Source organism: Leuciscus leuciscus (assembly GCF_965113295.1).
Source record: "Leuciscus leuciscus genome assembly, chromosome: 23".
NCBI lineage: Eukaryota > Metazoa > Chordata > Actinopteri > Cypriniformes > Leuciscidae > Leuciscus > Leuciscus leuciscus.
Window position 1 is genome coordinate 30,257,724 of NC_138747.1, and position 16,257 is coordinate 30,273,980.

The window sequence follows — 16,257 nt, forward strand, 5'->3', positions numbered from 1 at the left end:
TGCTGAACCACCATGAAATTATAGTTTAGCCAAACTAAACTATGATAAGTTGGCAAAACTCCAAAAAATTAGCCTCAATTTTAAATTAAGAACTTTAAATTTTAAGTAAGCAGAACTGGCAGATTTGTATTTTGTACTTTTTACATTTTAATTGTTCTAAATTTGAAATTAAGTCAAATGTATGGAATAGTGTACTTAAACATTTCATGTAACTTCAATGTGAACATGTTCATTAGGATAAACTTAGCTAGCTGTAACAAGCTAATTAAGTGAATGCTAACTTTCTAATTTGTTAACATGTTAACAATTGCATGGTATTGCACTTGCTGAGTGCAGCATATGAAGCATTTATCATACATGCTCTCAAACTAAGCCGCATGATGGTAACTCTCCAAAAACCCACATTAATAGAAACTCTTCTACATTAGCATAACAAAACGTTAATCACTACTAAATCTCCCACTTAACATTAATCTTGCACAAAAAAACCCACATATAACTCTTAATTTTAGCTCTCCCTTTCGGGTGCCATGGGCAAAGCATGCTGGGAAATAGAAATCCCAGCCCAGTTTTAGTTAAACTTAAATTCATCTAAATTAAAATAAATAATTTCATAAAAATAAATAAAAAAAGACAGTTCAGTTTACTTAAAATATATCAGTTATGTGAACTTGAAAGAAAAAGAAAGTGTTAAATACTCATAAAAGTTAATTTGACTGACCTAATTTGTTTAATTTAAGTTGGTCCTACTCAAACCAATTAATTATTTTATAGTTTAGTTATTATTTATTGTTACTAACCCTAATTCGCTATTATTTACATCCCGTCACAGTAAAATTAAAATCCTTATGCTTATAATTTGAAAAGATGACTGATATTTTCACCTAAGGTGTGTTCAAACTTGTAGTTCGGTTCTCTTGATACATTTAGTCCTGGTTTGCGTTCACACTGTTATTTTTAACACCAAACATAAAGATCCAAAACAGAAACAGCATTCATGACATATAGTTTGCGGTGGAATAAAACAATGTGGTGTGTTGGGCTACCCTGGTGGGTCTTCTCTTGGAAAAACATGCTCATTCAAACGGTGCTCTTTTCTCTGTGGACTTTAATGTACATCAAATACTCATCTATTTTCCCAGTCATAATTACTTCAGGGGGGCGTATGTGTAACTTCAGAGTTGGAAACTTGTATTTATGATCATTTTGAAATTCTGAAAGCACATGAAGGCAGCATTAATCACATTAGAATCAAAAATATATATTACCCCAAAATAGGGTTTAAGGTCAGTGCAAAGATGGCTCATAATGGCCTTAACTAGAAAATAATGTCACACAAAATTGGTTAATATTTCTGTACTTTGTGCTAAGTGTAAAATTAATGAAAACAGTTCACTGATTTAAGCATTAAAAATTTACAGTCTCTCTCTTCCGACAATACAGATCAGTGATTTTGATGTAAACAAAATGCTATTGACTGTAAAAAGAATGTCCTGTCCTGACTTCGTTTCAATCAGAAATGCGTCATCACATTCTGAATATATAGTGTATAAATATACCAAAATGTCAGTAGTCGGTACCAACACCTAGGGATTGATATCGAGAACCAGTTCCAAGAACTGGTGATTCGATAAGTATCACGCATTTCAATTCCGCTTATCGGTTCCTGTGTGTGCATTTTAATGTGATTTAAACCATTGAAGCGCAAAAGACTCGTGCGCTGTTTTCCGTGCTGCACACACATCCAAAGCGCGCTCACAGAAAAAGTGGTTTCAAACCTTTACTGTTACACACGCTTGCAGCACGAAAAACAGTGCACGAGTCGTCTCACGCTTGAATGGATCCGTGGAGCTCTTAAAGTGACAGCAGCCTAATATTCCTGCTGCCGTCTCTATAATAACGTTAATCAAACAACAAAAGACAGAGAAAATTCAGTCGTTCTTCACTGAATAACTTTTGTAACTATATTTGTAATGTTATTTTACATTTGAATTAGTTTCTGAACTTGACAATCTTAAAACACGGTTTATTTCAATCATATATTTGTTTGGTTGTATTTGTTGCGATTGCAAATTTTTTATTTGTCCTTTTTAATTACTGAGTGTTAACTTGTTTTTAAAAAAGGCTTAATTTATATTAGTTTGGCTAGTTGTTTTTGCTATGGTATTTTTAAACCATAGGCAAACATTTCTTGTGTAAGTGTTTTTAGCCTATTGACTTTTGTTCATGATATTCAGCGACAATTAAATGTTTTGCAATAAGACTTGAAATAAAAGTGAATATCTAAGTTTGAATTTTTTTACCTTATTGGAATCGAAATTAGTAATCGATAAGTGGAATCGGAATCCTTAAAATTCAAACGATACCCAACCCTATTCCTTACCACTATATTTTATTAGATGTTTTATCATTTTAATGGAACCGGAATCGTTAGGCAGAACGCAGAACCCGGAAAATTTCTTACAATTCCCAACCCTACCAACGGTTTTCTGTACGCATGGGCGTCGGAACCATTGTATATGGGACAAGACCAATTTATCATTTAAGACCAATGATATTGGACCCACTTACTTTTACCATCTCTGATTCAGCGCATTTGTCTTTTCGTAGCGCCGTCAGTCAAAATCCACTCCACTTGAGGAATTCCCTAATAAATTAAACTCCATTTCCACTGAATCGCTACATTATATTTCTCAACGAGCCGCAACTGACGAAAGTAACCGCCCGTTGTACCCTTCCAGTCAAATATTGCATTGCAAACATCAATAACACCTTTAAGTTGTCATTGCTGGCAAATGACCATGGTATTAGCGGGATAGTCCACGGATAGCTGTGCATTTAATGCACGACGTGGAGGCAAAGAACCGCCCGACGTGAAGTGATGTTTAGTTTACGTGTTTTAATTGAAAGGCACCAGAATACATGAAATGGTATTTAACAGTTACTCCAGTAAACATTTTTCTGGGGGAGGACCCACCCACTTTTTTTTTTTCTTCCGACGCCTATGTCTGTACCAGAGCAAAAACGTTTAAATTAAGTACTTTAAGAAACGTTGTCCCATTTTGTCTCATCCCTTGGTCATCCCTGTCAATCATTGCAGTTTACGATTCAGTCGCACATTTTAAATATGGTTTTAAATCTAGAAAGCTCACTGAATTCATCCTTCTCGTGAAAACTCCTGTTATAATAAAAAAAGCTCTCTTAATTGTACAATAAGTCTCTTATTTACATTGTGTTTACACTTTGTTTGTTTGTGTGACTCACATTGGACAAAGCAAAACCTGATGCGTTTTCAGCTGTTAAGCAGATTCTGACTAGCTTACTGACTTGCACCTCTGGCCATTGGCCACGCTTAACAGATATGATTGGCTACAATGCTCTACGATTTAAAAAAAACACTCCGTAAATAGAAACAAATGCAAATTAGAGCGTTTGAAAGCAGCGTCTATCACCGGAGGCCAAATATACTCAATACTGTAGAAATGTTGTAGAACAACCCTTTATAGTTTTTACCACATTTGTACTTTTTCCAAATATTATTGTTGTTCATTCATGGGGCACAAATGGCACCATTTCCTGAGAATGAGCCTACTGTAATAAACACTGTTTTTAAGGGACAAGTATAGACACGTTTTATTTTCCCTCCGGACCCAGTTTGCATGGAGACTTTAGTTGTTATCTGTTTTAGACATGGAGGATTAGACATCTTTGTGTGTGTGTGTGTGTGTGTGTGTGTGGCTGTTTTGTGAATTTACTGTCATTTTTTTTTTTTATCATGAATTTACTTCGTTGATGCTGATATCTGCAAGTGCTTTCTAATACTAGTACTCTGCATCTAGGGGTGAAGCCATTTGCTTGCACAATGTGTGATATGAGGTTTTTCCAACGCTACCATCTCCAGAGACACACCATCACCCATACGGGTATGTGTCGTCTCTTTGTACCCCTCTGCTGGTTTTCTTCAGCATGTTGAGCAAATGGACATAAATTAATGTTCAAAATTATGAGCTTTTGCCATTATGTTTTATGAGATTTTTGTAAGAGGAGCAGTCAAGCACCACATTTCCCTCAGTACACCCATAGAGCATCAGGCATAGGCTTTTACATGAAGAAATAATTTCTTAATTTCAAGTTTGACAAAATTACAGTAGCTCATGTCTTAGGCTAAGAATAGAATATATCCTCTCTTTTTTTGTACTTGTTATTTGGAAGACGCTAACCTTTCAGATAATGAAGAAGCTAGTAGGTAGTTATTTTACTCATGCAAATATGCATTATCTTTAGTTCTTTGTGAGAGAACAAAAAGGTTTTCAGGGAATCATATATAGTCAATAGTCAGCAGTGCTCGCTTTTTGCTGCAATATTTTGAAAGAACATTTTCAGTTGTTTTAGAGGATGAAGTACAAATTATGGAAGCTTGTTTCCGCCACTGAATAATAAATAAATGATAATAATTGTGACTTTTTATCTCACAATTCTGACTTTTTTTTCTCACAATTGCGAGATATGAAGTCAGAATTGTGAGAAATAGTCGCAATTCTGAGAAATAAAGTCGCAATTGCGAGATATAAAGTCGCAATTCTGAGAAATAAAGTAGCAATTGCGAGATATAAAGTCAGAATTGCATGATATAAAGTCGCAATTGCGAGATATGAAGTCAGAATTGTGAGAAATAGTCGCAATTCTGAGAAATAGTCACAATTGCGAGATATAAAGTCGCAATTCTGAGAAATAAAGTCGCAATTGCGAGATATAAAGTCAGAATTGCATGATATAAAGTCGCAATTGCGTGTTATAAAGTCAGAATTGTGAGATATAAACTATTCTGAGGTAAAAAAAAAAAAGTCGTCTTTTTTTTCCCTTAGAATTGGACTTTATATCTCACAATTCTGAGAAAACATGTCAGAATTGCGAGATATAAACTCGCAATTATGTGTTATAAAGTCAGAATTGCGTGATATAAAGTCGCAATTGCGAGAAAAGTCAGAATGCTGACTTTATAAGACGCAATTGCGACTATTTCACGCAATTCTGACTTTATAACACGCAATTGCGACTTTATTTCACGCAATTCTGACTTTATATCTCGCAATTGTGATGTAAACTCGCAATGGGCTTTATGCACAGCTGCACTACTTCCTGAACTTCAGCCAGCTCTTTGTTTCCTGTCTGCCATTATTGGACAAACTGATTAATCCAGGTGTGTCTGATTATTGTTACTGAGGTCAGGCACACCTGGATTAATCAGTTTGTCCAATAATGGCAGACAGGAAACAAAGAGCTGGCTGAAGTTCAGGAAGTAGTGCAGCTGTGCATAAAGCCCATTGTGAGATAAAAAGTCGCAATTATCTTTTAAAATGTTTTATTCTGTGGCGGAAACAAGCTTCCATAACAAATACAGTCAATTAATGATGGGAGAGATTTCTGTATTTGGCAGTAATTATAAAAATATGAATTTCCAATATTGACCTTAATTCACTTTGTTGGAGAGTCTCCTTTGTTGGAGAGTTAATGTTTAATTGGACTCTTTGCGAAACTCTTGCTTAGAACTAACCATGATGTTGTACTAACATAACAGGGTCAGAATGTAACATTAGGCTGTTATCTTTGATTCTTAGATGGAATATTGTTAGACGATGTTTAGATGATGCGTTTGGTTAATATTTTGCTTTGGTCATTCAGGGGTGAAGCCGTATGCTTGTTCCATGTGTGACATGCGTTTTTTCCACCGTTACCATCTGCAGAGACACAGCCTCACTCACACGGGTATGTGTCTTTCTGTCTTCCCCCCCTTAGATGATATCTGAGCTACTGCCATTGTGTAACAGAAAATTAGAAGTATGCAATTTCATTATTAATCAGTACATTAGTTTCAGAAAGGAGAAATGGAGCATTGACGAATTGTAAAAATGTATTTATTTATGTTAACCTAATGTGCTCTTGGGTTAAAGTGCACACTGTCAGCTAGGCTTGACACTACAGATGTATACATTTCTATTCTTTAATTAATATTTATTATTAATAATTTATTATTATTATTATTGATATGTAAATGATGAATATTCTGTTTCACGTCCATATTCATATACCCCTATTTATTGCTTCTGTAGAACACCAGAGTAGATGTTAGGTAGATTAAGGGCATGAAAGCCCTCAGTCACATTAACTTTTTCTCTATAGGATTAAAGTGAATTGTGACTGAGGTCTTTTTTGAGGAAGAAATCTTGCATGGAATATATTGCGTATATGCAAATAAATTAGTATTCTGTGAAAGCAAAATTTTTATAATTTATTAATAGCAAACACTGTATAGCCCTGCTTTAGCTCTCTTGATTGATTTTTTTTTGGATTTTTTTTTTTTTACTCCAGTGCTCTCTTGCACAGGGACGTTTACAGTCAATGCACAAAAATCAGAGTAAAGGAATAGTTCACCCAAAAATTTAAGTTATCTCATCTTCTTTCAGCCGAACACAATCGGAGTTATATTAAATAATATCTCGGCTCTTGCCAGCTTTGTAATGGCATTGAATAGATTGTCGTTTTTGAAGCTCTTAAAAAAAAAAGTGCATCCATCCATCATAAAAGTAATCTATACGACTCCAGGGGGTTATAGGGTTAGTTCACCCAAAAATGAAAGGTGAGGGTGAGTAATTACTGACTGATTTTTCACTTTTGGGTGAACTAACCCTTTAATAAATGCCATCTGAAGCGAAGCCATGCGTTGTTGTAAGACAAATATCCATATTTAAAACTTTATAATCACTGGTTTCCGGCAACAGCCGTACGCGCTTTCGCGAGAGAGTCAAGTTCTGGAGGAAGGGTGACCTCTGACCTTGACGTGTGACGTAGCGTAAGCTTAGGTGAGAGTTAACGAACCACCATATAGATAGAGCAAAAAAAACACAGAGCACTAATTAGAAGCCTAAAACATAATGTCAGAGGATTTCAATATAAGAGAAAAGGAACTACCCGTCAAACGTCGGGTCAAAGGTCACCCATCTTGACTCTCTTGTGAACGCACGTATGGTTGTTGCTGGAAGCCAGGGATTTACAGTTTATTTAGCTTTAAGTATGAATATTTTTCTATGCCTAAAACTATAAGCTCATAGTTGACACTTTAACCCAGAGTTTTTAGCTTTAGTTTTTAGCAGTTCAGTCTTAGTCCACATTTCTAAGGTCTAATGTCTAGCAGATGTTCAGTTTGTCAGCTGCTCTTAGCATTGTGTTTGGCTGATGAGACTGTAGTGAATTATTTTTATTTTTGCATTGTTGTATATGTTGAGCAGTTCCCATGAGTGCTTGGTTTCAGTTCACATGTGGCGGTGAGGTTAATACACTGCTACTTTGTGCATTCAGGGGTGAAGCCTTATGCTTGCACCATGTGCGACATGCGTTTTTTCCAACGTTACCATCTACAGAGACACAGCCTCACCCATACGGGTAGGAGAAATCTCTGTTTATATATTATTATGAATTGCCTCTTAAAGCTCTCAGTATGTTACAGAGAGACACAATCTGTTAAAACTACAACAAACTCGAGTTTGTATTTTCCTAATTGCATAAAATATGTATTCAGCAGACATGAAATGAAAACAGTCCATGCTGGTGATAATGCCACCTCTTATTTTAATGACTGACTCTTTAGTTTGGGAAACACATTCACTATTAACTATGACTTTTGCCTCATTAAACTCCTAATTTGCTGATTATTAATAGTTAGTAAGGTAGTTGTTAAGTTTAGGTATTGGGTAGGATGATGGTCATGCACAAAAATACATTAATATGTGCTTTTATACGTACTAATAAACAGCCAACATCCTAGTAATATGAGAGCTAATTAGTTAATAGTGAGAATTGGACCCTAAACTAAAGTGTTACCAAACTATGTTTGTTAAAGAAGACATCATAAAGCATATCTGTTTAACTGGAAATGTTAAAGAGGAGGTGATTATCAACATGCGTGGTTAACAACTAATACTTTGTGGCACACAATTTTTTTAATGTTAAATTTGAAATGAATATAGTACACGATTAATACATCTAATTAAAGCATCTGCTTTGAAATTAAGTTCTGCAGATGCACTTACTATGAGCAGTATTTATTGATTTGTTTTACCCATAAATGCTATATTAATAGAAAGGCATTCCTGAACTGTTGGTGCTCTGTGCATTCAGGGGTGAAGCCGTATGCTTGCTCGATGTGCGACATGCGGTTTTTTCAGCGTTACCACCTGCAGAGACACAGCCTCACTCACACGGGTATGTGTCATCTCAAACCCCTGTCTTTTTGTACTTAAAGTTCGTTTTCTGCATGCTAAATGACTTTCAATGCGGTTTGCGCAGCAACCATTTTCAGATTTTAAAATCAGAGTCAATGACATTTAATAATTGAACGAATAGTGCTACTACTTTGTTTTTTACTTCACACTATGGTACTGAGAACAACTATCCCATTACTATGACCTGAATTAATGCTTAAATTGATTTTGAAATGAGATTAGCATAAATGTACCTTAGTTTAATTTTTTGAGATTGAGGTGAAGCTTTATAGTGAACCTTTGTGGCTTCAGTTTGATTACTACAGAAGACACATCCCTCATGAACTGATTAAAAAGGAGCCCCAGAAACTTAATTTTACTATATTGCTTAGAAAGATGTCTTTCCATTTAAAACCATCCAATTAGGAACTGTAATGAGTGAAATGGACATAATAGTCGTGTCCCCATTCAGAGGCTGCATCCTTCGAAGTGCGTGAAGCTTGAACCTAACGTTGTTAAATGGGACGGTCTGGCATACGGAGGATTGTTCTTGCCACCTAGAAACTGTGACGGCTGCCGTTGACGAGCACCAGTAACGTTTGTTTCTTTGACTTTTTATATTCAACTGTCCTTAAATAAAACAGGGTTCACAACCTGTCTAAATAGGTTCTCTAGAGCTGCACGATTAATCGTTAAAAGATTGCGATCTCTATTTAAACCTCCACACAATCTCATTCCTAATTGACAACGATTCACCTGTGTCTATTAAACCTTTGACAAAATCACACAGAAACATTCAGATCTGTGTTTGCGCTGCCGCTGATCCAGAGAGAACAGTTCTCATGTTTAGGTATGAAACCGATTCACTTTCAGCCACACAGTATCAGAAATTCTGTTACAACAATTCAGAATATCACAGAAGTACTAAGATAAGTTTATAGTTCAGATATAAACACTGATATCTACAAAAGCTATCAAAATAGAGTAAATCCCCTTTTGAAAGTAACTTGACCCTTCAAATAACGATTGAATTGATTAAATTGTTACGCCACCAGGTGGCATCAAGTTACCGTTAAAAATGTATTTGTCATTAAATCATTTATTCAAGAGATTCGTTCAAAAAAACGCTGATTCGACAAGTGAAGTCTTTATGAGGTAGTCATTGAATCATTCATTCAAACCATTTTTATTTATTTAAATAATTCATTCAGACTCATTAAACATTTTTAGCATTTTCTCCCAAAAAAATCCAGTCGTCACTGGCGTGCAATGAATCTTGGGATCGACGAGTTCTGTCCTTAGTGGGCCGGGAAACGAAGGACACATTTGTAGGCCACATTCGAAAGAGCCTTTGAAATGGGACAGCCTCCTTCACGCCGCTGTGACGCATCGGCTTTCGAAGGATGCAGCCTCTGAATTGGGACACGGTTAATGTCAGCATGCAGATCAATAACAATAAAAAAATCAATAGCATGTTCTACATTTTTTAAACGGTATTAAAATTGTTTTGGTGCTTTGAATGTTTTGTAAAGACATTCACTAAAAATTGACTCTACGTTTAGGGGTGAAGCCATATGCTTGTTCGATGTGCGACATGCGGTTTTTCCAACGTTACCACTTGGAAAGACACAGCCTCACTCACACTGGTATGTGTCCTTTCTTTGTACCCCAATTTACTAAGTATTCCTGGATCGGAGTTTGTCTATTTTGTGTGTTTGGGGTGTTTAGGGGAAAAGAAACAATGAGATATCAATGACTTGTTCAAATTAACATTAGTAATGAGTTTGAATAGGAACTCTTAGTTTTGAAAAATTAATTAACCATATGCTGCATCATATATTTGCATCAACATTTAGACATTTAAAAATAAAATGTACCTGCATTTGGGGGGCGAGTTTTGCGAGTCATTTCAGACTTACTTGGTAGCATCAATATCTATGTAGTTGCTCTTGCCTCGTTTCTCCGTTTTTTTGTTGTTGTTGTTGTCTGTCTTAAAGGGTTAGTTCACCCAAAACTGAAAATTCTGCCATTAATTACTCTCTCATGTCGTTCCAAACCCGTAAGACTTTCGTTCATCTTCGCAACACATGAAGATCTTTTTAATTTAATCGCGAATAACTAACAAACGCTTGTTTCGTGATTTTAATATTCTGTAAATAAAGTGGTAAATTTTGTGTTTTTACTCGAAGTGCTCGCATGGTAGAAAGTGGTAGTTGCGTAGGCTGTAAATGGAGGGACAGAAAGCTCTCAGATTACACCAAAAATATCTTCATTTGTGTTCTGAAGATGGAAAAAAGTCTTACGGGTTTGGAACGACATGAGGGCGAATAATTAACGACAGAATTTTCATTTTTGGGTGAACTAACCCTTTTAGTTTATTTGCGTTCACTTAATGTGTGCAAAAACAGAGACAAAATGACATTTTAATGCTCAATCGTATTTATTCTCCTAACAGAAAGAATAAAACCAAGTCTCAAAGCAGGTTTCTGATCTTTAAAACCAAAACCCCAGTGTGCCACTTTAGTTTTTCATTCCATATTAAACACACTCTACAAACTCGAGTTTGTATGAAGTCATCTGCTTTATTTCTAAGCATGGATATACTCTGTATTTAAAGCTTCATGGAAACCCATATGACAATCACAGTCTCGATCCTTACATGACAATCAGTGTTTCAGAGTCTCTGTTGTGTGTTGTTGTGGCATGCTGTGAGAATGAAGGTTTGGGCCGCTTTAATAAAGACTGTTTTTCTCTGACAGGAGAGAAGCCGTTTGCATGTGACATGTGTGACATGCGGTTCATTCAGAGGTACCATCTGGAGAGACACAAGCGTGTTCACAGTGGTGAAAAGCCTTACCAGTGTGAGCGCTGCCAGCAGGTAAGATCACGCTTTACACATGGGGTTTTAAGGCAAGACAACATCTATTGTTAATACTGTAGTTAAATAGAAGAATACTGAATATTTGGAAGATGGAGAATTTATTGTTATTAAAGGGATAATCCACTTTTTTGGAATAGGCTCATTTTACAGCTCCCCCAGAGTTAAACAGTTGAGTTTTACCGTTTTCGAATCCATTCAGCCGATCTCCGGGTCTGGCGGTACCACTTTTAGCATAGCTTAGCATAGATCATTGTGACATTTGTGAAAGACATTTTCTTGATTATTACACAGGAATGAGAGTATAGTTCCTAGCCATATCAGCCTAGAAAATCGCAACTTTTCATTTTCCGTCGGTCTTAGTACACGATGTAACTACAAAGGAGTCAAGTTTTAAATAGGAAAAATATCGAAACTCTTTGGTCATTTTTTTGAGAGAGATGCTAATGGTCCTGTCCGATTCAATGATCTATGCTAAGCTATGCTAAAAGTGGTACCGCCAGACCCGGAGTTCGGCTGAATGGATTCGAAAACGGTAAAACTCAACTGTTTAACTCTGCGGGAGTTGTAAAATGAGCCTATTTCCAAAAAAAGTGGAGTATCCCTTTAAGCTTTTTACATTGAATCAAGGCTACTCACCGCACACATATTGTCAAAATGGTTCAGTGGTTGTTTGTGTTCTCCTTTGTATTCAAAATATTTAAAAAAGTGCTGGAAACGGACATTATCCAGCCAGAGCTCATAGCTACAATCATAGAGAGCATGCTTTGATACTTGTTCGTCTTTGATTTTAGGCCTTAATTCAATTTATATATGATTCCCATTGAATATAAACTTAGTTAGAATGTAAAAATACTTGTTTGCATATAATATGAGGTAGGTATTTTATATTATTTAAGCATCTGGAACCATATCAGTTTGACAGAATTTTCTACTTCAAAGTGACATGGTAAGTCAAACTATCTTGACTGAAAGGGTTAGTACACCCAAAATGTTTAATTCTGTCACTAATTACTCGCCCTCAAACACAAATTAAGATCTTTTTAATGAATTCTGCACTTTCTGTCCCTTCATTGACAGCGACGCAACTACCACTCCCAATACCCAGAAAGGTAGTGAAGTCAAATTAAAGTTGTCCATGTGACTCAGTAGTTTAACCTCAATTTTACGAAGCGACTCGAGTGCTATTTTTTTTTTTAACAACAATTTACTACTATTTACAAAATATTAATCTCCATTGCGCGTTCATGCGTGTTGTTGATACAGTTCACAGCTGATGTGAATGCAGTCGTACTAAATTGAACTGCTGGCATATGATTGGATCAAACTGAGTTTGTGTGTGTTCTCACTCACTTTCCTGACTGAGGCATGAGGTGGTTTTTCAGGCAATTTTATTTCGCATTTACAGGGCATTTACAATCATTCTTTAAAGAAGACGCGTTATATTTGGACAAAAGATGAGACAGTTCTTTATTAAACTCATAAAGACAAAAGTATTACAGGAATACTGGATTCTAAACGACAAAGAAATGCCTCAATCAAGACCTTGAAGTAGAAATGAGGGAGAAACACCCAGAATCTCCTCATATGTGCCGCTCACAAGTATAAGGGGATTTCCTCTCCATTAATGCTGGGATAACACGCCTACGCCTCCTTCCATTAATAATAATGGGTAGTGCGGTTGCTGGGATCTACCGACATCCGTTGCCATGATTTTTGGAATGACTTATCACGAGAGGAAAAAAATAACGTTTTAGTCGCATAACGTCAGTTAATGGAAATGGCGTCATTTCGCAATATTTTTTTTATCGATGTTTTTTATGGAAGTAGAATAATGTCAAATGTTTTTGAAATAAAAAGCCTGTTGAATTGCACTACTTGAAAAAAAAATAGGCATTGCATTAACCATGCTTGCATTTTAATGCATTGTATTTTTAGTGCTTACATTTTTATGGGCTGAAATTCAACATGGTTGAATATTTAAGCTGTGAATATTTCAATTAAAAACATTTCAAACACCTTTTCATTATTAAAAATTCAATAATCCATATTCACCTTTCATATTTCACTTCCAAAATATTCAAACTGTTTAAAAATACAGCCAATAATATTCAACAGGCAATTTTCGGTCCATTTTATTTCGCTTTGCAAATTCGCTTCCACAAATTTAGTGGTTCAGATTCGACAGTAAATTCAACATTGACGTCCAGGAACTGCAGGAAAAGCAGTAGATTGCCGAGCATACTCTCCATCTGCTGTTAGTCTACCTCACCAGCAGATGGTGCAAAAGCGTGTGTTGAAGACCAGCAACAGTTAGAACAAGTCATTCATTCATAAAACTCATTTACAGAAATGTAAGTGTATTTGTGATTATTATGACGGCTGTTTTATGTTAAATTCAGTGTCTTCACGGTTACTTTTCCTGTGTAGCCTACATGCATCTTTCTCTACCGTGAACGAGATTATAATGTTATTCCCCGATGCGGATATACAGATCCAATGTTACATTTTTGAGGTTGACATATATTTCTCTTGGTTGTTTAGTTGCCTTAACTTTATATTGTGGCGATGTGCTGCATGCAGGCTATTAGGGTTTCCCTCAATACTTAAGGATTCCCCTGCTGGACATATACAACGCTTAACGTAGCTTAATGGACTACAGTGATGTAAAAGACCAAACTCGCAGGCAAGCAGATGGACTCAGAATAACGCGCAAAGCTTAATGCTGAGCGTTTCCCAGTGATAGATTGGCATACAGATGGCTTGATGTTGGACATTCGCACATTTAGGGACCGTCTCTAAAGTGTATACGACTTTGGTATACACGTTTCTAACTCCGATAGCATTTGAATAGAACGACTTACAGTCATAAAACCAACTGTAAAGTGTTTATTTAGTGTCAGGCATAATGCGCACCCTTTGGATTTTTTATATTTATTCAATACATTTAAGTTTGCTATTGAAGTTAGAAACGTACATGCCAATGTTGTATGCAACTTTAGAGGCGGTCCCTAAATGTGCTAATGTCCAATATCAAGCCAATTTTTACATTTAGTCATTTAGCCGACACTTTTATCCAAAGCGATTTACAGTTAAACTAACAGTAGGAGGACAATATGCAAGTGCTGTGACAGTTTAAGCTAATGCAATACACGAATGCATACTATATATATGTGTTGATTTTATGCCAGTATATCACGAAACGCTCAGCATGAAACTTTGCGCGTTAAGTTCATATTCTGAGTCCATCTTCTTGCCTGTAGCCTATATAATAGCCTACAGCCTACTTCCCTAATAAGGTGCAAGATTGGTCTTTCATATCACTATCAACGGAAGGGAAATCCTTGAGTATAAGGTATTGAGGGAAACCGATTATAATCCTGTTCATGGTAGAGAAAGCTGATGACATGTAGAATACACAGGGAAAGTAACAATGAAGTTATTGAATGAAACATAAACACAGCTTTTGTGTGTTTATCATCTTTTCCGCATATACTGACACAGATAATCATTTTCATTTTATGAATGAATGTCTTCGTCAACAACAAGCGCGTTTGCACCATCTGCTGGTGAGGTCGACTAACAGCAGATGGAGAGTATGCTCGGCAATCTACTGCTTTTCCTGCAGTTCATGGACGTCAATGTTGAATTTACTGTCGAATTTGAACCACTGAATTTGTGGACGCGAATTTGCAAAGCGAAATAAAATGGACCGAAAATTGCCTGTTGAATATTATTGGTTGTATTTTTAAACAGTTTGAATATTTTGGAAGTGAAATATGAAAGGTGAATATGGATTTTTGAATTTTTAATAATGAAAAGGTGTTTGAAATGTTTTTAATTGAAATATTCACAGCTTAAATATTCAACCATGTTGAATTTCAGCCCATAAAAATGTAAGCACTAAAAATGCAATGCATTAAAATGCAAGCATGGTTAATGCAATGCCTATTTTTTTCAAGTAGTGCAATTCAACAGGCTTTTTATTTCAAAAACATTTGACATTATTCTACTTCCATAGTTTTGGCTTATGTGACGCGGCTTATGTGTATCCGCCACGCTGGAGGAAACGTAGGCTGATATAAGCCGCTTTATTCCGCTCTCGTCTCCGTTATATTGTAATTTGTTTTAAACAATCTTGTTTCTACAGTGACTTTCAGCATGTTTCCTATAACAACGTCTGAAGTTTTACGTGGCGTTAGAATGACACAAACCACGCAAAGTCCGATCAGAGCGGTCAGACTGAAACGGGTTTCCAGAAAAGCGATTTGAATAGGATTTCAAACCACATATGAGTGTAGTCCAAAACGGATTTGTAAAAATCTTATTTCATCTGAATTTTTTTTTTTTTTGCCGTTCACACTTGCTAAATCTGATCGGATTTCAATCGGATATGCACAAAAATCTAACCTAGCCTAACGCACTGCAAGCAGAGAGAATGTGTATCTCATTCTCCTACGAGGCAACATGGGTAGACAGCTGCAGCTTGATGACAGAAGTGTACCACAGTTCAGACCTAAATAATATAATGTGAACGGAGACCAGCAGCGGGGGAAGGGGGGTGGGTGCAGTCGAACTCTGGTTTGGACCAAGCAATCGAACCAAGTGTAAATGAGCACAAGGGAGTAGAGTTGTCAAAGTTCAGACTTCGGTACCAAGTCGGTACTGAAATTTTACAATTATGAGGCTTTGAGCGCTGTTGAGCGGAATCGTAAACGCCTCTGATTGGCCATTGTGTTCACGCGCTCATCGGATACGTCTGCGATTGGCTACAATGATCAACTCACGTGTGTGTGTGTAAGCGCTCGGTGAAGAGCGTTATTGATGTATATTTAAAACATGTTTTTAAGTGCTGATCAATCACAGACAAATCCGATGAACGCTTGAACAAGATGGGAGGTGTTTATGATTCCGCTCAAAGCGTCACATTTTTTAAATTTCAGTACCGACTTGGTACCTAAGTCTGTACTTTTTGACAACTCTATAAGGAGCAATAATCATTTGGGTGCAATGATTTCAACAGCAGTCGAACCCTAGTGTGGACCAAGCAATCGAACCAAGTGTGAATGAGTACAAGGAAGAATAATCATTTGGGTGAACCAATATAACAAAGTCAAACTT

General features: G+C 36.3%; 1 protein-coding gene and 1 long non-coding RNA gene across 21 annotated transcripts in view; both read left to right on the top strand.

Moving 5' to 3' along the window:
- znf740a (zinc finger protein 740a) overlaps positions 1-16,257 on the top strand; it is a 32,711-nt gene that overhangs the window by 13,509 nt on the left and 2,945 nt on the right. For 11 of the 20 annotated variants that reach the window (XR_014202072.1, XM_082156466.1, XM_082156479.1 and 8 more), the window contains 6 exons: positions 3,840-3,923; positions 5,683-5,766; positions 7,357-7,440; positions 8,176-8,259; positions 9,821-9,904; positions 11,018-11,136. Coding sequence is in view for 19 of the 20 variants with exons in the window: in XM_082156466.1 (XP_082012592.1) it covers positions 3,840-3,923; positions 5,683-5,766; positions 7,357-7,440; positions 8,176-8,259; positions 9,821-9,904; positions 11,018-11,136 (539 nt within the window). In the remaining variant the exon portion in view is untranslated. The remainder of the gene's footprint in view (positions 1-3,839; positions 3,924-5,682; positions 5,767-7,356; positions 7,441-8,175; positions 8,260-9,820; positions 9,905-11,017; positions 11,137-16,257) is intronic. The other 9 variants (XM_082156468.1, XM_082156472.1, XM_082156484.1 and 6 more) reach the window with 8 other exon arrangements.
- On the top strand, positions 3,932-4,966 carry LOC309488392. The gene is made up of 2 exons (XR_014202113.1): positions 3,932-4,572; positions 4,658-4,966. It is a non-coding gene; the product is annotated as an uncharacterized lncRNA (long non-coding RNA).